The sequence below is a fragment of the Salmo salar genome, chromosome ssa05 (assembly GCF_905237065.1).
Source record: "Salmo salar chromosome ssa05, Ssal_v3.1, whole genome shotgun sequence".
NCBI lineage: Eukaryota > Metazoa > Chordata > Actinopteri > Salmoniformes > Salmonidae > Salmo > Salmo salar.
In genome coordinates, this window is record NC_059446.1 from 29523052 (window position 1) to 29550048 (window position 26997).

Genomic DNA, 26997 nt, shown 5'->3' on the forward strand with positions numbered 1-26997 from the left:
GTCCTTCCTCCTAGTCATGCTTTTAATAATGGCTGAAAGTCTGTACACTGGTCATGGACTGGAGAGACTCATCTCAAACTCCCCCGCTTCATCCTGAGGCTACTGTTGGCTGTTAGTTTCAAATCGACTGGCTTTTGTGCAGAGCACAGCACAGGTGGGAAAATACAAGAGCCTGTCAACAATGGATAGAGCGGGACCAGAGGGTATAGTGGCAAATGGACAAAGTAGTGGAATACCAAGGGAAGCCATTTTGTGTTCAGATTGGAACAGTGTAACACACACACACTATGTGTGAAGGGGATCCATAAGCTTTGAGCAGGTGCTTGTTGTCAGGTTGATTGTCATATCTTTTGTTCCCTTTTCTCCGAAATTGGACTTGGTGAAAACACTGTCATAAAATCCCAAAATTCACAAGCAATATTGATTAGGCTACATAAACAGATCTTTATAGCTTAGTTTGGTTTTGGTAGCATAAACCTGTCACTGCAGGATAGTGACATATTGGTTCCTCTAATCAATAAGACTATAGCCTACCAGTTTAGAACATGTCTTGAAAACGTTTTACCTAATTGACTGCCTACAATTGGATATGAGGGACACTGTGACCAAACCACTCTTTATCAGTAGGCTATAATTTATTAAATAACGGTACCATTAATGTTGACAGGTGAGGTGATTGTAAGGCTAACTACAGGTGGCCGTCTTTTCAGATATTGAGAACGTTGGCGTGATGGTAGGCCTACAAGCGCAGTTGTCGTCCTCTCCTAAATCGCGCTGCGCTTGCGCTGTGTGGATCCAGAAGGAAAAGACCAGAGAGTGAATCGCATTATCGTTGTTTTGATGGCAAGGGCCACTGAACGTTCATCCAGAGGTTTTCTATCAATATCGTTTTGGTTCGAGGAAATGGAGAAGGTAGGTACCGCGTCATGGCTTTCGAAGGTGTGAATCAATGCGAAATAAATCGAATATTAGTGGCTCCGCGCAAAGGTAGCTCGCTATTATTGGCACGATATTGTGAACACAAATCAGTAATGACAGCTGTTCACTTGTGGCAATAATACACAGCTGTAACGTTTGCATATTTTACAAAGACATTGCCACTCAGACAGCGTGCCGGCTATTGAAAATCTGGATACGGTCTATAGGCTTTTCATAACCTTCTCATTTTAATGCATAGGCTATGTATTTGTTTTCGGGATAGCCTGCTAAGTACTCGAACGATATAAATGCGCATTATAGTTGACATTAATAAAGAGCCTATGATATTCAAATAAAGGGCTCTGCTTAGGTTTTCATGCGATAAAAAGGTTACATGGATTGTCTTGTAATATTAAACAATTGACAGCAAATAGGAAAATTATAACATATGGATATAGTCTACATCTGCCCAAAGCCATTTCATTTCATTATTTCAGCTTGTCTCCCTACAGTTCTAATGTGCGCTTTTATCATTTTTCTTTTTTTTCCATTCCAAATGAAGTGTAGGCTACACATGTATTGGAATAAGAAAACTGTGTGAAGAGCACAGCATGTTTTTATGACGGGACGCCACACGGAAGACGCCGAGCCCGTGTCTGTCTTTCTTTTTTTTCTTTTTTTTGGTGGGGGGGATCGTTGGAGTGGTTCGATTCCCTGAATAACAGCTTGGATGTAAAGGGGACATTACAGTAAGACATTCCGAAGATGCCCAAGAGGTGGACCACAGCAACGCCATGCAGCTATCTCCCGGTCGTCTTGTTGGTGCTCGTTCTGCCCAGATGTATACTGTCGATCCGTGCCGACAAAACCATCAGCAAGGAAGACCATGTTAGTGCTACGGTCAATGCCACCGTACTTGACTCCAAAGGCAATCCTAAGCAAATTCTAACCAAGGACGATGGCATGTACGGCCAGAATTCACCGAAAGTGGACGCGAAAGGAATCGTGATTGCACCTGCACCGAATCATGGAGGTAGGTTGGCACAAGTGTGCCATACTTGCTGCTTATGCACAGGCAGACAATTCAAATCATTTTTTCACTAATTGTTCTTTTGATCAATCAGCTCTGTGATAAGAATTCGGCTGACTGTGTAAACACATCCATTGTAGCCTATCTTTTACCGGCAGTGATGCATCATTGCATGCATGTTAAAATGTATGGTATTAATGCATGCATTACTTTTTGTACTCCATTAATGTATTTTTGAGTGATATTGTGGAATTGCCTTGTACTCAAGGTGTCAATAATACTACCCACACACACACACACACACACACACACACACACACACACACACACACACACACACACAGACACACTTTGCTTCTAAGTGAAACCTGTTCCCATAAAATGTTCAAGTTCCAGACATTGCATCTGTGTAATCATCGACATCACTGTGTGAGTGAGAGAGAAATAATTTTCATACAGAGACCCTTTCTGTTATATTTTCTAAAAGCCTTTTATAACCTCTAACATCTTATATGACACTAATTTAAAATAATAGGGGTCAAGGTATGAGTTTGTCAAGCAATTTTATCTATAAAAACATCTGAACTATTTGACTCTGCTAGTGACACACACAGTAAACCAGACAAATGCAGTGCCTCTCCAAGTGACACACGGTAGCAAACTACTGTGACGTTAAGGATCCCTTTTCAAGGGCCTTCTACCAAACTGCTGCTGGATTAATAAATGCCCAATTGTTTAGGCAATATTTTCCTGTTATTTCAAGATGCAATATTATCACTGTCTCTTTCTTCAGTAGTCACATTTCTTCTCCCGCCCCTGTTATGGGGCCACGGGTTGGAAATAGATAATGTTTCTGCAAAGCTAAACTAATTTCTCAGAATATCAAAAAAAATCTCTGACATGGACTACTTCCTGGACATTTTCATTCATGTTATATTTTGTTCCGAACCGAGCACTACCTCCTTTTCAAGATTTGCAAACAGTGGTAACTTTTCTGTTCAAATTTGATCCTATAAGCTCACATTGGCTTTTTGGCTCTCCTTGCTGTGCAAACTCATATTTACCCCATTTCCCTAAGCCGCTTGTTTGAGTGCCTTCGGGCTAATCTGGCTGTGGTAAACAGACTGGACAGGCTGGATACAGCTGTCCTGTGTCTCCCTCCTCAGCTTTCGGTAAACACTAAACAGCAGCGTCCCCTAAATACCCTTTCCTAGGGCGTAACAGTTCTGAGGAGGCTCTGAATGACTTGAGGGCTCGGCTTGTTGGGGAATCTGAGAAACACTCAGAAGGGGGGTTGGGGGCCATTTGGCATGCTTGGTATTTACAACCATAACTTCATATTCCACCCCTTACATAGCAGGCCAAATTACCCCCGTGTGTGTGTGTGTGTGTGTGTGTGTGTGTGTGTGTGTGTGTGTGTGTGTGTGTGTGTGTGTGTGTGTGTGTGTGTGTGTGTGTGTGTGACTGCATTAATGAGCATAATTTCACCCTATAGCTATGAACATTGTGTACTCTCTTTTGGTCCACTTCTCCCCTACTCCAACAACCATTAACCAGGTCTCTAAGCTACTGTAGTAGAACATTACATAGTGGGTAACTTAAACGTTTTAGATGAGTCATCCTGGTCCTTAGACTGTGTTGCATGTGTATTGCAGCGAAAGGCCAATGGGGATGTACTATGTCAATAATGCCACCGATGGGGGGGCCATATCATCTTTCTGGCGTCGTAGGTGTGAACCTAGGATCTTCACCGATCCTCTACGTCTGTCAAAGGAAGAAAGAGAGGAAGCAAGTAAACATCAGTAAAAATGTTTCTACCTTTTTGTTCTTGGCATAAGGACTTTGTTCTGAACAGTTCTTTGTCTTGCTTGTTCACAAAGAACAAAAGGATACCCTTTGAAAGGTTTTACTCGTCCCTTTGGAGGATGATATGGAACACGATAGGTGTGTAGTTGCTATGGAAACTGAAGTGGCCAGAAAAGCAGCACTACGGTTGCCATCCCTGTTGTGGGCAGAAGGCACCTTTTGATTCGTCCTAAGTGTATCATCAAACTTCAGTATGGGCAGCCTAAAGTAGTTACAACTCTCCTGTTCTTGTAATGTCCAAACATTTTATCAAGAACTTAATTGGTTGAAATCTGATTTGACGTAATTTAGCCTTGTCCTAGACTCTGCCTTGTTTTTGGTATCACTCGGGTTGACGACCAATCACCTAGTTGCCTTTGTCTGCTGCTGGTGTCGTAGTGGCAGTTTGGCAATGGGGGAGTAGTGTGACCTGTGCTACGACCCTGCCAGCGAAAGTCAAACCGCCAACCCCAAACTCGGTCAGGCAAAGTGGAACACCAACAGCATGTTAACAACCATATGACCAAAGGGAGGGCTAATGTTCACCAAAGTAACAAATGGACTTGAGTTTGTATGACTTGGGCCATAGTTACTTGGGAGGTCCCTGTTGTTGTGTATCACATCAAAGGGGAAGTGCTATTAGTCATGGTAAGGTTCTTCTGTTGAAGGGGTTACTGGACTGAAATAAAATTGGTTTCCCCACTGGCCGCACTCTGCGAGTGCCGTACAGGAGTCCGTTACTCTGCTTGCTCCATTGCGTCTGTACATAGGCGAGCAGGAACACTACCCTGTTTCTGGTCTTTCTTCAATTCAATAGGTCTGACAGAAATCAATCTCTTAGCACCACACATGTACCTGACTCAATGGAATTATCATCAGCACTCCATTGATTTCAAGGATGTCGCATGGCTGTTGACTGTGAAACACCATGCTTTGGCAGTCACCTGCATTCCATTTGACACTTTAGTGTTCGTCTAGCTGAGGAAATGAGAAACACAATGACTTAGGATAAGGTAGAAGTTACCTGTAACATTTTATTCTAATCTAGCCTTTTCCTCAGTATGAGACTACAGCATCAAGCCTCTTTGGCCACACTTCTATCTATCCAACAATCCATCCACCTGATTTTGCAGAGTCACTAGGGCTAGGTGTGTTGAAGGCCCTTGGCTTCCAAATACTGTGCTCAAATTTTTTCGACTGCTATTATAAGAAATTTAACATGTTCTCCACCAGGACCCAATATTGTAAGGACTTCATAACAATGGCAAATGTATTGCTGCAGTGGCTGCCAGCTGTCGCTTCTATGGAGGACATGAATAGAAATGGAAACAAAATCCTGGCTTCATCAAACTGACTCTGGAGTCTTGGCAGAATCAGAGCACCTATAAAGTACAACTACTCTCTTTGCATTGACCTTTCTTTGTCTGTAGCCTTTGAACCTTGACCCTTAGTTGTGCCTAGGACATTTTAATTCACACTACGCTCTACTGGTATTTTGAACCTTGAACTCTGTCTTTGGTCTGTTACTGTCAAATTACTCAAGGTGAGGTGTCAAACCAATCGTATCCGTTTAATTCGGTTCTCTTTTTATATTAGGAAAGTTTTTAATATCTTGTAACATTCTCACAACTTTTTTATAGCCCCTTAATTGAAAATGGTTTATTATACCGAGTGTGAGTACCGGTAGTACTTCAGGAGAGAAGTAAAAACATGATCTACAGCCTCCTCCAGATTCATGGCCTCTTGGAACATAAACCAGTTGATTTAGCACTTCCTGCCTTTCCATCTATGGCTCTCTGTCTCTCTGGCTGCGGAACCGTAGGACTGAGGCGGAAGACATATGGTGGGGAGATCAAACGATCAGAACCAAAGCTGTTCTGAGCCCTTCGGCGAAGCATAAAGATGAGCAGTCCCTCGGATTAATCCTTGCCTTGCTTCTTCTCTCCTATTCTCTCCTACGCTCCATTTACTTCGACTAGTCTCTCCTCACCACAGGTCTGACTCAGCAGCCAATGAGAAATCATTCCAAAAACTAGCCAACCTATCAAGACATTCAGCATCCCACTAACGCCCAATCAGAATTAATACAGAGCAGCCTTGTCAGATGGATGGAGGCCTGTCGTAAAAAATACTAGGCCAACAAGACCATGTGTCAATGGAAACCCTGTTATGCCATTGCGTAGTTGCCGAGCCCAGGGATTTGAGGTGCTTGAGTGGGCAAACATGGTGGTAAATGACCCTGGCAATGCGTGGCTCTGTGGGGATGTTGGCTAATTAGCCTCACCCCAGGCCATGGACGACCAACTCTCCCTAGCTACTGGGAAGAAGGAAGGACAACTGTCGGCTTGCCCAGTTATTTGTACTGTCCTTACAGGCTGTCACACTTGATATTGTGCACAGCAACTGATGGCCAAGGCCGGCCACTCATTAGGCAGGATTAGGAGTCAGATTGAAGAGGGTGGCATTTTCTGAGCTAAACTGACCAAGACGCACCTCCAACAACACACAAAACCTCACATAATTCTGCCTAAAAACAATGGCAATTTCTCTCAACCAGTAGCATATGGGCTTTTTAGGTGAGCCCTGATGACACCTTGTGATACGCAGTGCTCATTCTGTTAGACAGGGGCGCAAAATATTTCACTTACCCATTCCAAGCGTGCCTCTGCAGGGTGCTGTTGTAGAGACGCAGAGACGCATCGCTGCGGCGCTCCACCAATGTTCCGTCATAAAAATCACCTAACATAAACCATGGAGCAGATACTCTTTCTACCATATCTTGTCTGTGGCCTTTTCTGCAGCCTGTAGGCTGGTGATGCAATGTAATGAGACAGACACCTTTTACATCATGCAGGTTTCTCCAATCAAATAGTCTAACATAAATGGCACCCAATCAAATAAAAAAATGTGCTGACATGTTAACAAACATATCCCAAAAACAGGAGAGTTAAAAGTAAAATGGACAATATGGAATGGACAATCAGAAGTTTCATTCTGTGGGCTAAATTGTCATGATCAATGGTTTCAAGTTTGTATATGTACATTTTTGATGAGCTGATCTTAGCGAAAAAGAAAATACTTTTGCATGTCCCGCTATGTAAACACACTACAAATAGGCTCAGATTAACTCCAGAGGAAGGCCCAAAAAATTGTCAGACTCCAGCCACCCAAGTCATAGACTCTCTGCTACCGCATGGCAAGCGGTACCGGAGCACCAAGTCTGGGACCAAAAGGCTCCTTAATAGCTTCTACGCCAAGCCATAAGACTGCTGAATAGCTAATCAAATGGCTAACTGGACTATTTGCATTGACCCTCTTATTTTATTACTGTTGTTTTGCACAGGCTCGATGTACACTGGACTCTAACCACACACTCACACATACTACACTGACACTCCAACACACACACGGACACACACACTTGCGTATTGACGCCATACACACACTCTCACATACCTTCACACTCTTCACATACCCTGCTGCTACTCTGTTTTATTATCTATGCCTACTCACTTTACCCCTACCTACATGTACATATTACCTCGACTAACCCTTACCCCCACACATTCACTCAGTACCGGTACCCCTTGTATATAGCCTCATTATTGTTATTTTGTGTTACTATTTTTCCTTTCTGTTTATTTAGCAAAGGTTTCTTACTTACTTTTTAATAACTCTGCATTGTTGTTTAAGGGCTGGTAATTAAGCATTTCATGGTAAGGTCTACACCTGTTGTAATTGGCGCATTTGACCAATACAATTTTATTTGACGAAGATTGGTAGCTGATATTCAGAGCTTAAATAGCCAAATTGATTAGTCACAGGAATCAGGACTAATAAAGCCAATGCAATGGCCTGTTTTACAAACGGTGGGCCTAACACATGGATGGACATTCATACAATTCTATTGCAGGCCTACATTCCATTCCAGTAAGGACAGACCAATATCTTTCGGATGTCTTTTTTTGGTCCTGTCCAGACCAGCAGTCTTTGTTTGGGGCATTGCAGACCAACAATGATTTCCACAGACATTGGTTTTTGGTTCGGTCTGGACCATCCTTGATTTGGCCCAAACCTAGACCTCTATGTATGGTTCAGATTTTGTCTGTTCTGGACCGGCCTTGATTTGGTCTAAATATAGACATTTAGAAATGACGTCTTTTCAACGTTCATTCAAACCTGATTTAAACATCCAGAAAATACGCATTTTCAACGTTTCAAATTTCTGTTAATTCCGAACTAAAAATGAACCTCATATCAACGTCCGGAAAATACAGATTTTAGTTTTGCAGGGCAGCAATATTATTGTTTCACCTAGGGCGGCAGAATAGCCAGGACCTGCTTATTGCTGTACTACTGTATGCCTTGTGAACTTTCTCTCAGTATCACAATATCTACTGAATCGCACAATTAACATTCAAACGGAAATTGGGTGGTAACATGTAATATTGTAATACCATACAACATACACTCTGGGCAGGGTAAAATAGGACAAAAAGAGGATTTTAGTCAGTGGTGACCATTGACTACCTTGGTAGTGGTGTTCCATCCAATGTTCTGCTATTAGACTGCAGCGTATTTCCATTGTGTGCTGCGAACTATGGCTCAGTGAATGTGAGTGAGGGGAGCAGATGGAGGGAGAAAGCAGTCTCCTAAGCCCTCAGTAATGATGACGGATGGGACGTTTTTGATTGGCGGAAGGGTGGTGAGTCGAACAGAACGCTCCATCCGCATTATTAAGGAGAAAATGTGCCATTAAATGGCCACATAGACAAGATGAATGCGAGCACAAAGGGCAGCAGCATGCACTCTGTCATAACGGCATCTCTCTGGAGTTTTACTGGGGTTGTACTGTACATTTGGCAATGTTGGTATATTGAATAAGTCCCAATTGGTTGTCTGTGGTAGGATGGATGCCACGTGCCCTGCACAATTCAGACTTTTGCTAGCCTTTGTTATTTGATCATTTGATTTATTTGGATCCCCATTAGCCAACGCCAATGGCGACAGCTAGTCTTACTGGGGTTCAACATATAACGAAGAATACATTACAGACAAGACTTTACAATTTACTTACATTTTAAAACATGAACATGTAGTGTGTGTGTGTGTGTGTGCCTCTATCAGTTACACATGTCAGTACATACACAACAGGTAGGTCACATTGGGGAAAGGTGTTGTGCCCTGAGGTGTTGCTTTATTATTATAATTTTTTTAACCATGACTTTACTTGTACAGGATGATGCCCAAGGGATTGACATTCATGGCAGAATTCACACACACTCACTCACCAGCATATTTATTACTGTTCATAATTTTGAATATAAGGTTATTTGAGTGAATAAGCAGGCTATGATAACCTTCCCTTGACCCTGTCCTTAAGAGGGCGTCTATATAATTCCTGGGTGAGATTGTTACCTCACAGCGGTCTTGCAGGCTCCCTGTGTGAGCCGGATGAGTCAGATGAGCTTATGTCATATGTTTCCCAGCACCAGTCCTTGCGTACCTCCAACAGCACCAGTCCTCGACTACATCCAACAGCCCCAGTCCTCGAGTACCTCCAACGGCACACATTTTTGTTGGAGTTGTTGGGGGTACTCAAGCACTGGAGTTGGGAAACACTGTATTACATCAAAGTTTTAGAGCTTTGTTGGTTGAAAAACTAATCTGGTAAAGATACAGTATGTTCACTAATAGCCCTATTTGTACGCGACTAAAAATGTGTCAAATTGCAGGAAATGAACTCGACATGAGCTCTGTATTGATGTGGGTATGCAGATCCACGAGCCACTGTGGCACTATTTTTATGGCCCCCACCCACATCAGTTTTAGAGCTTTCTTGGTTGAAAAACTCATCTGGTAAAGATATAGTATGTTCACTAATAGCCCTATTCGTACGCAACTAGTATTACTATAGAACGTTCGTTATGTGATTATTACCCCAGCGTGTACGTTTTGCAGTGGTCGATTGGGATGAGTTTTCCCAAACTGTCCTTGTAATTCTTTTTTTTTCCTCATTCAAAATGAGGACGGAAGCCTGGAGGCTCCTCTAGGTGTGAAGATATGTCATATGTCTAGGGATAGCCTAATGGCCTTCAGTTTGGAGAAAGTCAAAATAATAATGCGTGTCAATACTTCTTTTAAAAGAGAAGTATGGCAAGTTGATATGACAAAACAGATCCTTCATCTGTAGGCTACATGCATAGCACTTTTGTTTTAAGCATCAATTTGTTCCCATTTTCTTACCCAAACTGGATGCAGCACCTGTTTTAAACTCTGTAATATCCCTCAAAACACAGGGATGACGATTCACACGGTATACGCATTATCAGTTTGCTGAAAAACTAACATGGCAGATTCAGCCAGGACTAAAACAACAGATGTGGTGCTTTGTGCTTGGGCATACTTAAGACACCTGAAATGGCTGAGATACTTCAGCAAAACCCCAGACTCGGTTTCAGTTTAACACCACTGCGTTTCACAACGTCCCACGTTTTGACAGTTTCACTTTGAGGTTAGCTTTGCAATGCTGTGATGCTCAGTACACAGGTGTCCTTCCTCTAAATGCCGCTCTCGCTGTATATATGCCGTCATGCCAAGCAAATAGAAGTGAGATGTCAAAGAGGAACAGGTGCTTTTGTGACATCAAACCCCACCAACATCTCACAAACGGTTGGCGCCATGCACCATATAAAGTGTTGTTGATTCTCGCCACGATACCAGCAGCAGTTTTCCTGTGTTATCGGGTCAGATTCAAGCTTCCTGTTGTTCTCCCAACTGCGTAGTACAACATTGCTCTGAGTCACCCCACACAACTCTTCTTCTGATTTAATATCTCACCCAAGAAGGCGCTTCAGGAACAACGTTCTGAATTGCACTGTAAGGCTCAGATATTAGTAGGAATGAAAATTACCCTGTTTGAAACTTCAGCATTGTCTTTGTAGTGACGTGCACTATAAATGGTGGTTTCCAGTCTGTGTTTTTCAAGGCCCTTTGCTATAAGGGCTAGTGCAAATGCTCTGTTGTTTCCGCTGAGACGTTACCATACATACATGTAGGGTTTTTAAGCCTGAGAACTAGGCCACGCCTCCAGTGGTTGAATATCTATGGAGTCAGCTTATTAGTAAGCTGATTGCCAATTGGCTTATCAGTTCAAATGTTGGTCAACTCATTTCATATTACTTTACCTCGGGTGAAAAGAATAAAGAGTACTTCATAATTTCAAGCAGCAATACTCTGCTCATTGATTACCCAGAGTGCCTGTGGGTGTTCAATTCACATCTTTCCACTATAGCCCATGTCCCAAATTTAGAATGCCAATGATGATTAAAACAAACTCTGTGACCCTTAATTACTGTCTACCCATTTAATGACTATTGATGGCAGCATAGGCATCTGGGATACCGTTTACCCTCAGGCACTCTGGGTAATCATCATTATGCTCTGTGTTTGTCATACTGTGTGTGTGTGTCGTGCACGCATAGTGATTTACTTGCAACTTTTCTGGGGTATATTGCAAGCCTTTGATTTGATCCCATCACTTCATATGAGATGGAATACTGTGCTCCTCCATCTCTTTGAACAGTAGGCCAACTTCATCATTTTCACAGTCAGGGTGGCTTAGCCATCTAATGTCAGCCCTGACATTGATACAGTATGGAGCATTGAGTGTGGGTGGGTCTGTGCTTGTCCTGTGCGCATGCCCCAACTGCCAATTCCAATGCCTCGAAGGCAGACCTTAACTGTCACTACTAAGCGCCAAAACCATCAAATGCAGCTAAAACCATCAAATGTAGCTAAAAACATCACATTTTGCTAAAACCCAGCCCAATCAATATGTGCAAATGATTGGAGTTCTGAGAAAAACTGTTTAACAATGTGGTAAAGTCATTTTTCCCTGGAAGGGTTGCAACTACTGCTACCCCCGCTAGTACTACTGCTAATACTACTGCTACTACTACTGATCCTACTACCGCTACCCCTGCTGCTGCTACTACTACTACTGCTACTACTACTGCTACCGCTGCTACTGCTACTACTACTGCCACTGCTACCCCTACTACTGCTACTACTGCCACTGCTACTACTGCCACTGCTACCCCTGCTACTGCTACTACTGCCACTGCTACCCCTGCTACTGCTACTACTACCACTGCTACCGCTGCTACTGCTACCCCTGCTACTGCTGCTACGACTGCTACTACTACTACTACCGCTGCTACTGCTGCCACTGCTACCCCTGCTACTGCTACCCCTGCTACGACTACTGCTGCTGCTACTACTACTACTACACCTGCTACCGCTGCTACTGCTACGACTGCTGCTGCTACTACTACTACTGCTACCGCTGCTACTGCTACCGCTGCTACTGCTACCGCTGCTACCCCTGCTACTGCTACCCCTGCTACTGCTACCCCTGCTACTGCTACCCCTGCTACTGCTACCCCTGCTACGACTACTGCTGCTGCTACTACTGCTACCCCTGCTACTGCTACCCCTGCTACTGCTACCCCTGCTACGACTACTGCTGCTGCTACTACTACACCTGCTGCTGCTACCCCTGTTACTGCTACCCCTGCTACTGCTACCCCTGTTACTGCTACCCCTGCTACGACTACTACTACTACTGCTGCTACTGCTACTAATATGACTGCTACCCCTGCTACTACTACTACTGCTACTACTACCGCTGCTACTGCTACTACAACTGCTACCCCTGCTACGACTACTGCTGCTGCTGCTGCTACTACTACTACTACTGCTGCTACTACCGCTGCTGCTACTACTACTACTACTGCTGCTGCTACTACCGCTGCTGCTACTACTACTACTGCTGCTACTACCGCTGCTGCTACTACCGCTGCTGCTACTACCGCTGCTGCTACTACCGCTACTACTACTACTACCGCTGCTACCCCTGCTGCTACTACTACTACTACTACTACTACTACTGCTCCTACTACTACCGCTGCTGCTACTACTACTACCGCTACTACAACTACTGCTGCTGCTACTACTGCTACCGCTGCTACACCACTGCTGCTGCTGCTACTACTGCCGCTGCTGCTACTACCACCGCTGCTGCTGCTGCTACTACGGCACCGCTGCTGCTACACAGCTGCTGCTGCTGCTACTGCTACTACACGCTGCTGCTGCTGCTACTACCACCGCTGCTACACTGCTGCTGCTACTACTACCGCTGCTGCTGCTGCTACTACTACCGCTGCTGCTGCTACTACTACCGCTGCTGCTGCTGCTGCTACTACCGCTGCTGCTGCTGCTGCTACTACTACCGCTGCTGCTGCTGCTACTACTACCGCTGCTGCTGCTACTACTACTACTACTGCTGCTGCTACTACTACCGCTGCTGCTACTACTACTACCGCTACTACTACTACTACCGCTGCTACTACTACTACTACTGCTACCGCTGCTACTGCTACCGCTGCTGCTACTACTACTACCGCTACTACCGCTGCTACTGCTACCACTGCTACTACTGCTACTGCTACCCCTGCTACTGCTACCCCTGCTACTGCTACCCCTGCTACGACTACTGCTGCTGCTACTACTACTACACCTGCTACTGCTACCCCTGCTACTGCTACCCCTGCTACTGCTACCCCTGCTACTGCTACCCCTGCTACGACTACTGCTGCTGCTGCTACTACTACTGCTACTGCTACCCCTGCTACTGCTACCCCTGCTACTGCTACCCCTGTTACTGCTACCCCTGCTACGACTACTACTACTACTGCTGCTACTGCTACTAATATGACTGCTACCCCTGCTACTACTACTACTGCTACTACTACCGCTGCTACTGCTACTACAACTGCTACCCCTGCTACGACTCAGCTGCTGCTGCTGCTGCTACTACTACTGCTGCTACCGCTGCTGCTACTACTATTACTGCTGCTGCTACGCACCGCTGCTGCTACACACTGCTGCTGCTACCACCGCTGCTGCTACCGCTGCTACTACCACCCTGCTGCTACCACTGCTGCTGCTACTGCTACTACTCACTGCTGCTGCTGCTGCTGCTACGGCTACTGCAGCTGCAACAACAACGCACGCTGCTGCTGCTGCTACTGCTGCTGCTGCACAACTAACCGCTGCTGCTACCACTGCTAACACTGCTGCTACTGCTGCTAGCTGCTGCTGCTGCCACTACTACCACCACTGCTACTGCCACTGCTGCTGCTGCCACCGCTGCTGCTGCCCCTGCTACTGCTACCCTGCTGCTGCTGCCCCTGCTGCTGCTATGACTACTACTGCTGCTGCTGCCCTGCTGCTACTGCTCCCCTGCTACGACTACTGCAACTGCTGCTGCTACTACTGCTGCTGCTGCTGCTAATACGACTGCTCCCCTGCTACTACTGCTGCTACTACTGCTACTACTACCGCTGCTACTGCTACTACTATTGCTACTACAACTGCTACCCCTGCTACGGGCGCCGCAGCGCAGCAGCTGCTGCTGCTACTACTACTGCTGCTGCAACAGCTACTGCTGCTGCTGCTACTACTACTACTACTACTGCTGCTAGCAGCTACTGCTGCTCACTGCTGCTACCGCCGCTACTACTACTACTACTGCTCCTGCTACTCAACAGCTGCTGCTGCTACAACAACTGCTGCTGCTACTACTACTGCTACCCTGCTGCTGCTACTGCTACTACTACTGCTACCACTGCTACTACTACTGCTACCCCTGCTACTGCTACCCTGCTCACGACGAACTGCTGCTGCTGCCGCAGCAGCAGCTGCTGCTACCGCTGCTACTGCTACTGCTGCCCTGCTGCTGCTGCCGCTGCTGCTGCCACTACTGCTAGCTGCTGCTGCTGCTGCTGCTGCCGCTGCAGCTGCTGCTGCTGCCACTGCTGCTGCTGCAGCAGCGCGGCAGCAACGCTGCTGCTGCAGCAACAGCAGCACCGCTGCTGCTGCTACACAACAGCAGCACCGCTGCTGCAACAACTACTGCTGCTGCTGCAAACAGCAACTGCTGCTGCTGCTACAACCGCTGCTGCTGCTGCTGCTGGCTGCTGCTGCTGCTGCTGCACCGCTGCTGCTGCTGCTGCTGCAACGCGGCGGCAGCAGCTGCTGCTGCTGCTACACCGGCAGCAGCGGCGACAACTGCTGCTGCTGCTGCGGCAACGGCTGCTGCGGCAGCCGCAGCTGCTGCTACCGCTGCTGCAACAACTGCTGCAACAGCTGCTGCTGCCGCTGCTACCAACGCTGCTGCTGCTGCTGACACCGCTGCTGCTGCTACCACGGCCGCTGCTGCTGCTACGACCACCGCTGCTGCTGACAGCAACGCTGCTGCTGCTGCTGCAACACCGCTGCTGCTACTACCGCCAGCCGCTGCTGCTACTGCGACAACGTTGCTGCTGCTACCAACGCTGCTGCTGCTGCGCACAACGCTGCTGCTGCTGCTACTGCTGCTGCTGCTGCTGCTGCGCAACAGCTGCTGCTGCAGCTGCTGCTGCAGCAACGCTGCTGCCACCAGCAGCTGCTGCCACTGCTGCTGCAGCAACTGCTGCTGCTGCTGCAACAGCTGCTGCTACAGCCGCTGCTGCTGCTGCACGCTGCTGCTGCTACCAGCAGCGCCGCCAGCTGCTGCGGCTGCTGCAACAGCACCGCTGCTGCCGCTGCTACCACCGCGCAACTGCTGCTGCAACAACGCTGCTGCTGCTGCTGCTGCAACGCAACCGCTGCTGCTGCTGCTACAGCAACAGCCGCTGCTGCTACAACAACGGCAACGCTGCTGCTGCTACGACCGCTGCTGCTGCTACTGCGCACCACCGCTGCTGCTGCTGCTGCAGCAACCGCTGCTGCTGCTGCCGCTGCTGCTGCTAGCAGCGCTGCTGCTAACAGCACACGGCTGCTGCTGCTGCTGTCGCTGCCGCTGCTGCAACCGCTGCTGCTACCAACGGCTGCTGCTGCTGCACCGCCGCCACTGCTGCTACTGCTGCCACTGCTGCTACTGCTGCTACTGCTGCTACTACTACTGCTGGTACTACTGCTGGTGCTACTGCTACTACTACCGCTGCTACTACTACTGCTGCTGCTGCTACTACTACTACTACTACTACTGCTACTACTACCGCTGCTGCTGCTGCTACTACCACCGCTGCTACTGCTGCTGCTACCCCTGCTGCTACTACTACTACTTTTCTGTGAAATGCCTCTCCCAACAATGTTGCTTAAAAAAAGTTATTTTATTGTTTTTCTAATTCAATAGGCACTCACACATCTGAGCAATCTTATTGCAGGTGCATGGCAACAGTTGAAACAGGATGAAGGAAAAAGGAAACCGCACACTGCTCTTGATAGTGTCACTGATATTTAATAAGCTTACATTGGCCAAGTGCCAGCAACAAAAGAAAATCAGCCAGGCTCTTTTACGCCCTCTACCAAATGGTAGCTATAAATGCAGAGGATGCGCACAGAGCAACAATATGATGAAGTGTGAACGGTTTCAAATAAATGATATCATTACGTGTACCACCACCCATGTTATTTCCATTATTAAATGCCCATGTGGGCTCTGCTATGTCAGTAAGACCTCCTGCTCTCTCAAACAGAGAATTGGTGAACATAAAAGTTCAATCAGGCGAAACGACAGGGATTATCCAGTCGCAGTACATTTTAATGACCTAAAACATAACATCTCTACCTTTTTAGATTTTGTATCAGACAGGGGAGGTGATATTAATAATACTCTGAGCAAAATAGAATGTTTTTGGATTTTCACCCTCCAGACATTATTTCCCAAAGGACTTAATGATGGAATGCCTATGTATGTTATGTTGTGAATTTGAACATGAATTATGTGCCTATTTAAGATTACTCTGTTTTTTGTATGATGTACCCAATGATTAATGAAAACTTGCTATGTTCTCATTGTGGTTTTATGGACGTATTCAATGCGTCTTATTTATACACTTTTATAGTGTTTGTGAAATGCATATTGTTATGTTTGGTAGCATTTATTTATTTTTCCTTTGCCTCCAACCCCGTTCCATGCGTGGAATGGATGTGGGTGGGGCTAGGTCTACATAGAGGTGCTGTTTTCAGAAGATTCACAAAAGCTCTGACAAAGGCCGATACGTAAGCTTATTAAATATCAGGGATACTATCAAGAGCAGTGTGCGGTTTCCTTTTTCCTTCATATTGTTTTACTAATTCCAAGACTAGGGCCACCGAGTGGCGCAGTGGTCTAAGGCACTGCATCACGGTGCTGGCTGTGCTACTAGAAATCCTGGTTCGAGTCCAGGCTGTGTCGTGGCCGGCCGCTGCCGGGATACTCATGGGGCGGAGCACAATTGGCCCAGCGTCGTCCGGGTTAGGGGAGGGTTTGGCCGGCACGAATGTCCTTCTCCCATCGCGCTCTAGTGACTCCTGTGGCGAGCCAGGCGCATGCACGCTGACACGGTCGCCAGGTGTACGGTGTTTCCTCCGACACATTGATGCGGCTGGCTTACTGGTGTAGCGGGCATTTGTAGTGGGTTGTGTTTCGGAGGACGCGCGGCTCTCGACCTTCGTCTCTCCCGAGTCCGTACGGGAGTTGCAGCGATGGGACAGGACTGTAACTACCAATTAGATACCACGATATTGGGGAGAAAAATAGTTAAAAAAAGGAAAAAGGCTATATGCAAGGGCTACCGGTCAATGTGCGAGGTAATTGAGGGTGTGTGTATGTGTGTGTTTGCCTACCCTCACCACCTGGGGGCAGCAGAAAGTCCAGTATCCACAGATCAATCTCAATTGCACTCCACTTCTGTGGGAAAGGGCAAAGGAATACCTACCTGAGAATGCTGTTCATTTTCTACAGTTCTACATTTTTCTACCGTTTTCTACAAGGACCTTAGCTTAGTGATGATCTTGGACACTATGGTGTTGAACGCTGAGCTGTAGAAAATGAACAGCATTCCTTTGCCCTTTCCCACCTGGAGAAGTGGAGTGCAATTGAGATTGATCTGTGGATCTGTTGGGGTGGTATGCGAATTGGAGTGGGTCTAGGCTAGGGTGTCTGAGATGGTATTGATGTGAGCCATAACCAGCTTTTCAAAGCATTTAGAAAGAAACACACACGTGTGAATAACTTATGTAAATTAGATTTTTCTATATTTAATTTTCAATACATTTTGCAAAAATTTCTACATGTGTTTTCACTTTGTCATTATGGGGTGTTTGTGTGTAGATGGGAGAAGAGAAATTATTTTAATACATTTTGAATTCAGGCTGTAAGACAAAATAAGTCAAGGGGTATGAATACTTTTTGAAGGCACTGTAAATGTTCAGGAATGGGATAGTGCTGACATGCCAACGATAGTGGCTACATTTAATCTGCCCAAATTCGCCTGGAAGGCGGTTTATTAAGATTAAACGACCATTTTGTGTGCATTTCTTTCCCCATACATTACATGTTCACATCATACACGTGCTCACACCCTTAAAGGTGGATCTGCAGTTGCTGCATCCATTTTTAGACTTTTAAATGAACGATGTATACCCATTGATTTTTGAAGAATATATTTTACTCCTTTGTTTGTAAACAAACACTGTATAGCCTCAAACTATAATTGTTAGATCATAGATAGTCAGTCCTTGTATCCATAGCTCTGTCTGTGTTTGTTACATTGCCCCATCCCTCAGCTCTTTACCAAATCAGTGGCAGGGTGGCACTTGCTATTGTTTGAACTGCAGATTGCCACTTTAAATCATCCTTCCTGAATGAGTGCCTGTTCATTAGGCTGAAGTGAACGTCAGGCATGGTTCTTACGGCATTGAGTGAAGTGAATAGAAGTCGTCCTGACTGCAGCCTTTTTACAGTGAACAGTCAAGTGCTGTACCGCTCTACCTTTGTCTCTCCTAAGAGCTATTGACCTGCTGCTCACGTTTTACCAGGCTGTGTATGAAGTATGCACTTTTTTTTGTGTTTGGGGCACATTTGGGTTGCTAGTTTTGTGCATGTGTGTTAAGTCTTGACGGCCTGTGTTTGATTAATTTAGTGAAATATGTTTAGTTAATGATAACATTACGTACGTGAAAGAGTGCGCTTTGTGTGTTGTCTCTTAAATTCTCTGAATTTTAAATGAACTGCTCCTTATGCGCTCAACTATAATACATGCTCACACACTCACGCAGATATAGACATACACGCATATGCCAGGACTGACTCAATAAGCCACACACATGTAGAGTAAATCCCACAGGGACAGTGAGCATCTGCACCCTAGTGTTGACACTGCAGCCTGATGAATATTACACTGTCTGTCTCTGAGTGTGTGTCCATGGAAGGTGAACCTTCAGGATAGGGACCATGCCGCCACCATGCACCAGAGGGAAAGAGGGGTAAAAACACACACACACCCTCACTCACAGAATACCACTATCAATCACCACTCCCTAGTAGACACACGCACCCTCACTCACAGAATACCACTATCAATCACCACTCCCTAGTACACACATGCACCCTCACTCACAGAATACCACTATCAATCACCACTCCCTAGTACACACACGCACCCTCACTCACAGAATACAACTATCAATCACCACTCCCTAGTACACACCCTCACTCACAGAATACCACTATCAATCACCACTGAGTGTTTACGGGAACAAGAAAGGACGCTTCTCCTTCAGAAACACTCGCTTCTCCTTCTCTGCCTTTCTGAAACACAATCAATGTCTGTGACCTTGTATCAGCCCAGCCTCTATCAGCCCTCTGTGTGTTGGGTCTCTGCTATTAACAGTAGAACCGCTGGGCCTCGATGGGCCCTCCCCCCTTCAAGGTAATGAGCAGTCATTCTGACTGCAACATTCTAACGGTGAAATGAATACATTTCATATATGCTATTGTGAAATTAATCATTTGGTTGTGTTTATGAAGGTTTTAGGTAACATTGCTATATGTAAACAACATTTTACAACTATGAAACGGAACATGTTGGAACGCGGTAAGAGCATCTTTTTATAATGACGCACGGTCAAATGATGAAAACATAAGTAGACTAAACATCACTATAAGCACCAAGTGTGCTTAATAAATAGTGAAAATCAGCACAGAAGCATTTATGTCATTAATGCTTCTACACCTGCATTGCTTACTGTTTGGGGTTTTAGGCTGGGTTTCTGTACAGCACTTTGAGATATCAGCTGATGTAAGAAGGGCTATATAAATACATTTGATTTTGATTTTTGATTTTTTGATTAATGAATGTGTCAATATGACAACAGTCAAAAAATGTCAATTATTGTCAGCTCATGCTTAAATGGTGTGCATCTTCAGGCAATGGCATCAATTGGAGCATGCCCATGTCACATAAACAAGGAAAGATGGTGAGTGCGTTGCTGATGTTGTTTTTTGCTTGGAATGTAAGGCCTGCTCTTTGGGATGATATTTTGTGCTGATAATAGCCCGTGCATTGTCATCATTTAATTTGGTGGGGACACATGCTCAGTGCGCACCATTCTGATTAAATTTTTTTTTAGAATAGATCAATATGATAGAATGGGATGCCCTGTTCTTCATTCACAATTGGTGATTATATAATTATGCGTAGTTCGCTTCCACTCGCTCATTATCTCACCCTTTCTTCCCCATCATACTGATACTTTATTGCTTAGTTACGAGCCCTTTCCCCAAAATGTTCTCTCCTCACCGTTTCATTTGCTGTTATGTATGAAATTAGTTTTGTGTGGTTTAGGTTCGATTCCTGGCTGTGTCACAGCCAGCCGTGACCGGGAGCCCCATGGGGCGGCACACAATTGGCCCAGCGTCGTCCGGGTTAGGGGAAGGTTTGGCCGGTGGTATTTCCTTAGCTGGGTACGTCTCCAATAGCTATCCCCACCTGGATTGTGCAACATTTACCTATTTATTATTTTCAAAAAGCTCTGTAAAATTCATTGTTGTCATTGCTAGACAACCATTTTCAGGTCTTGCCATAGATTTTGAACTACAGAAGATTTAGTCAAAGCTATAACTTGGCCACTCAGGAACCTTCACAGTCTTCTTTGACAGCAACTCAAGTGCAGATGTGGCTTTGTGTTTTAGGTTATTGTCCTGCTGAATGGTAAACTTATCTCTCAGTGTCTGGCGGAAAGCAGACTGAATCAGGTTTTCCTCTAGGATTTTGCCTGTGCTTAGCCTTAAGTCCCAAGTCTTAACGATTACAACCATACCCATACCATGATGCAGCCACCACTATGCTTGACAATATGGAGAGGGGTACTCAGTAAAGTGTTGTATTGGATTTGCCTCAAACATTACACTTTGTATTCTGGACAAAAAGTTAATTGCTTTGCCGCATTTGTGCAGTATTACTTTAGTGCCTTGTGGCAAACAGAATGCATGTTTTGGAATATTTGCATTCGGAACATCCTTCTTTTCACTCTGTCAGTAAGGTTAGTATTGTGGAGTAACTTCAATGTTGTTGATCCATCCTCAGTTTTATCCTATCACAGCCATTAAAGTCTGTAACTGTTTTAAAGTCACCATTGGCTTCATGGTGAAGTCCCTGAGCGGTTTCCTTCCTCTCCGGTACTGAGTTAAGGAGGGCGCCTGTATTCTTTGTGGTGACTGGTTGTATTGATACACCATCCAAAGTGTAATTAATAACTTCACCATGCTCAAAGGGATATTCAATGTCTGCTTTAAAAAACTGTATCCATCTACCAATAGGTGCCCTTCTTTGCGATGCATTGGAAAACCTCCCTGGTCTTTGTGGTTGAATCTGTGTTTGAAATTCAATGCTCGACTAAAACCTTACAGATTATTGTATGTGTGGGGTACAGAGATGAGGTAGTCATTACAAAATCATGTTAAACACTGTTATTACACACAGAGTGAGTCCATGCAACTTAAGTGGCTTAAGCTAATTTTTACTCAACTTATTTAGGCTTGACATAACAAATATGTTGAATACTTATTGGAGCTTTTCATTTTTAAATGATTTGTAAAATACAATTAAAACACAATTCCACTTTGACATTATGTGGTATTGTCTGTAGGCCAGTGACGACAACCTCAATTTAATCCATTTTAAATTCAAGCTGTAACACAACAAAATGTGGAAAAACTCAAGGGGTGTGAGTACTTTCTGAAGGCACTGTCAAAAGTAGTGAATTATATAAGGAAAATGGTGCCATTTTAGATGCACATAACATATTTTGTCATGGGTTTCCTGCCATAATGAAAAGTTTTGTAGTCCCCTGGTTTAGCAGGGCATGGCTAGTACACAACATTAGGGTTGCAAAAGGTCGGGAACTTTCTGGTAAATTTCAGGATTTTCTTCTGAAATTTTCCATGGGAAGTTAAGCCTTGGAATTTGGGGAATTTTGCTTCAATTCATCAAAAAAGTTAGCTTAACAGTGAACTTTTTGTGGGATACACACAAGGCAATTCTAGGTCTTGTGGCATATTTTGGTTAAACTATCCCCAATTCAATGGAATAGCAACCCTCTGCATGCACAGTGCATTCTTCATCACATGTACAGCTGATTCTCAAGATCTCGCACACTAATGAGATGCTATTGAACCCACACTACTACACTGTCTGAGCCAAGGACTACATGTTTTCTGGTAGATTTTGATTACAATACTGGGTGGGGTGAATATATTTTATATGACATGGTTTTTTGTTAAATAGTAGCCTACAGCAAAGTGTATTTAAATCATTTCTAACTTGTTAACAATTTCTGCTAGTTAGTTTATGCTACAATGTGGGTTTAAAAGCCAACTCGACTCCTTCATTCATTGAATCAGATGGCTCATTCATTACAAAGCCCACTGAAATTGCAAACTTCTTTTGCTTATCTTGCCAATGAAAAAGTAATTAAACTTAGGGATGACATGCCAGCAACAAACGCTGACACTACACATCCAAGTATATCGGACAAAATTATGAAAGACAAGAATTGTACTTTTGAATTCCGTGAAGTCAGTGTGGAAGAGGTGAAAAAATGATTCAGACCCCAGTGGCTTGTCATTGTTGATAGACAATCTGGATGGACAATTACTGAGGATAATAGCAGACGATATTGCCACTCCTATTTGCCACGTCTTCAATTTAAGCCTACTGGAGAGTGTGTGCACTCAGGCCTGGAGAGAAGCTAAAGTCATCCCGCTACTCAAGAATAGTAAAGCCCCCTTTACTGGCTCAAATAGAGCAATCAGCCTGTTACCAACCCTTAGTAAACTTCTGGGAAAAAATGTGTTTGACTAGATACAATGCTATTTCACAGTAAACAAATTGACAACAGAATTTCAGCATGCTTATAGGGAAGGACACTCAACAAGCACAGCACTTACACTAATGACTGATGGTTGGCTGAGAGAAATTGATGATAAAATGATTGGGGACTGTCTTGTTAGACTTCAGTGCAGCTTTTGACATTATCGATCATAGTCTGCTGCTGGAAAAACGTATGTGTTATGGCTTTGTACCCCCTGCTACAATGTGGATAAAGAGTTACTTGTCTAACAGAACACAGAGGGTATTCTTTAATGGAAGCCTCAAATATTGTCCAGTTAGAATCAGGAATTCCCCATGGTAGGTGTTTAGGCCCCTTGCTTTTTTCAATTTTTACTGACAACATGCCATTGACTTTGAGTAAAGCCAGAGTGTCTATGTATGCGGATGACTCAACACTATACATGACAGCTACTACAGCGACTGAAATGACTGCAACACTCAACAAAGAGTTGTAGTTAGTTTCAGAGTGGGTGTCAATGAATAAGTTAGCCCTAGATTGTAAACTGTCATGGTCAAAACATATTGATGCAGTAGTAGCTAAGATGGGGAGAAGTCTGTCTATAATAAAGCAATGCACTGCCTTAACAACACTATCAACAAGGCAGGTTGACTACTGTTAAGTCGTGAGGTCAGGTGCTACAAAAAAGGACTTAGGAAAATTTAAACTGGCTCAGAACAGGACAGCATGGCTGGCCCGTGGATGTACACAGAGAGCTAATATTAATAATATGCATGTCAATCTCTCCTGGCTGAAAGTGGAGGTGAGATTGACTTCATCACTACTTTTATTTATGAGAGGTATTGACATGTTGAATGCACCTAGCTGTCTGACTAAACTACTGGCACACAGCTCGGACACCCATGCATACCCCATAAGAGATGCCACAAGAGGTCTCTTCACAGTCCCCAAGTCTAGAACAGACTATGGGAGGCACACAGTACTACATAGAGCCATGACTATATGGAACTCTATTCCAGATGAAGTAACTGATGCAAGCAGTAAAATTAGATTTAAAAAAACATTAAAAAAAGCATCTTGTGGAACAACGGGGACTGTGAAGCAACACAAACATTGGCACAGACACAGGCATACACACACACACATACACACACGATAACATACGCACTATACATACACATGAATTTAGTACTGTAGATATGTGGAAGTGGTAGAGTAGGGGCCTGAGGGCACACAGTGTATTGTGAAATCTGTGAATGTATTGTAATGTTTTTAAAATTGTACAAACTGCCTTAATTTGCTGGACCCCAGGAGGAGTAGCTGCTGCTTTGGCAGCAGCTAATGGGGATCCATAATGAATACAAAACTGAGTGTTAATTCACGTTTCATTTTAAAACATTCATCTTAAATAGTTAGTTAAACAGCTCCTTTGTATCTCTACATGGAATTGTATTAGTTTTTTTGTTGTTTTTTTTTACTAATGTTTTTTCCAGTCTTTATAGGAAAATGCCACGGGCACTATCTGATGCGTGGAGACATTTCCCTGCTGCTAATGTAGAAGGAAAAGCTGTGTACATTTGCAAATACTGTGCCAAATCATATGTGAAGAATGCAACAAAGATACAGAATCGTCTGGCCAAGTGCATAAAGTTCCCTCAGTGCTCACAACAAGAAACCTCTGACAAAAGTCCCTCCTACTTCTATTCGAGGTGAAAATTATGAATCAGACACCTTGTCGATAGCAACAGCTCATGGTCCTCCTTTTTTTGAATCAATGGAGGAACGTAGTCAGAGATGCTGATGAATGTCTTGCTCAAGCTGTGTATGCAACTGGTTCACCTCTGATGCTCACAGGCAATGTGTATTGGAAGAGATTTCTGAATGTTCTTCGCCCAGCATACATCCCTCCAACCAGACATGCTTTATCTGCTCATTTGCTGGATGCAGAGTTCGAGTTCAAGTGAAGGTCAAGCAAATCATAAAGAAAGCAGACTGTATTGCAATCATCTCTGATGGGTGGTTGAATGTTCATGGGCAAGGAATAATTAACTACATCTCCACCCTCAACCAGTATTCTACAAGAGCACAGACACAAGGGACAACAGACACACCGGTCTCTACATTGCAGATCAGCTGAAGGCAGTCATCAATGACCTTGGACCACAGAAGGTATTTGCACCGGTGACAGACAATGCTGTGAACATGAAGGCTGCTTGGTCTAAAGTGGAGGAGTCCTACCCTCACATCACACACACACTGGCTGTGCTGCTCATGCATTGAATCTGCTCCTCAAGGACATCATGGCACTGAAAATAATGGATACACTCTACGAGAGCCAAGGAAATGGTTAGGTATGTGAAGGGTCATCAAGTTATAGCAGCAATCTACCTCACCAAGCAAAGTGAGAAGAATAAGAGCACCACATTGAAGCTGCCCAGCAACACTCATTGGGGTGGTGTTGTCATCATGTTTGACAGTCTCCTGGAGGAGAAGGAGTCTCTCGAAGAAATGGCCATATCACAGTCTGCTGATATGGACAGCCCCATCAAGAGGATCTTCCTGGATGATGTGTTTTGGGAGAGGGTGGTAAGAAGCCTGAAACTCCTGAAACCTATAGCAGTAGCCATTGCACGGATTGAGGGAGACAATGCCATCCTGTCAGATGTTCAGACTCTGCTTGCAGATGTAAGAGAATGAAATCTGTATTGCCCTGCCCACTTCACTGTTGCTCCAAGCAGAGGAAACTGCAGTCCTGAAATACATCAAAAAGCGTGAAGACTTCTGCCTGAAGCTCATACACGCCGCAGCGTACATGTTGGACCCCAAGTATGCTGGCATGAGTATCCTGTCTGGTGCAGAGATCAAGGCCTATGGTGTCATCACTATCGTGTCTCGCCACCTTGGCCTGGATGAGGGCAAGGTTCTTGGCAGTCTGGCGAAGTACACTTCTAAGCAAGGGCTTTGGGATGGAGATGCAATATGGCAGTCGTGCCAACATATATCATCAGCCACCTGGTGGAAGGGACTTTGTGGATCTGAGGCTCTTTCCCCTGTTGCCTCCATTATTCTCCAAATCCCACCAACATCAGCCGCCTCAGAGCACAACTAGTCCTTGTTTGGGAACACACACGCACACACACACACACACACACACACACACACCAAAGCACGCAACAGTTTGATCAATACAAGGGTTGAAAAATTGGTGGCCATCTGGGCAAATTTTAGGCTTTTTGAGCCTGACGAGCCATTCTCAACGAGGTTGGAACGTGACAGTGAAGATGAGGCCTCAGTCTGATGTTCAAGAGGTGGACATTGAGTAGGTCCAGGGAGAAGACATGGAAGCATGAGAGGAAGACAACCAAAGCATTAGTTTCTAGACTATCATTTTGCAGATGTATGTTGAAAATGTTTTGGGGAGATGCGATGGATCATTCAATATTCCCTTTCTTTTGTTGTTCAGTGAAATCATCCCATGTGAAGAGTCAACTCATTTAAACTTCAATTCGTAACTAAATAGTTTTTTTTAACATTTCTATTGGAAGGATTTAGTCATTTGCAATTGTCTACTTATGATAAGGTAAAAGGTTTATGTTTCTGTCTCCATATAATATGGTAAATATATCCAATGCAAAAAACATCTACATTTAAATGGTATTAATATTAATTTGCATATATTTCCATTAATTCCCACGGAAAGTTTCCACCTCCTGAATATTCCCCAAAATGTGCAGCCCTACACAGCATTGACCTGAGTGACCGGTAACTACTGAAGAATTGCCCATTTTGTAAACGGATCATGCTTTTTGCTTAATGTGTAACCCTTTTTTCTTTGGTGTCTTCTCGGCAGTCACTCCGTGCAGTACTTAGCTTTGATGTTGTGATTTTGTTTTGCTATGGTGACCCATTCATTATAAGCCACTGGATTTCCTGGTTGTGCATTTGTTAAAGGGCAATAAACTGTGTTTTTTTTAGTTAGC

General features: G+C 44.6%; 1 protein-coding gene across 8 annotated transcripts in view; it reads left to right on the plus strand.

Annotated features, from left to right (window-relative positions):
- The first annotated feature begins 741 nt into the window (after positions 1-741).
- Positions 742-26997, plus strand: part of LOC106604565 (E3 ubiquitin-protein ligase RNF130) — a 72642-nt gene continuing 46386 nt past the window's right edge. For 2 of the 8 annotated variants that reach the window (XM_045718033.1, XM_045718036.1), the window contains exons 1-2: positions 743-912; positions 1481-1951. In XM_045718033.1, the coding sequence (XP_045573989.1) occupies positions 1684-1951 (268 nt within the window). In that variant the 5' untranslated portion in view covers positions 743-912; positions 1481-1683. Of the gene's footprint in view, positions 913-1480; positions 1952-26997 lie in introns of all 8 variants that reach the window. The other 6 variants (XM_045718030.1, XM_045718031.1, XM_045718034.1 and 3 more) reach the window with 6 other exon arrangements.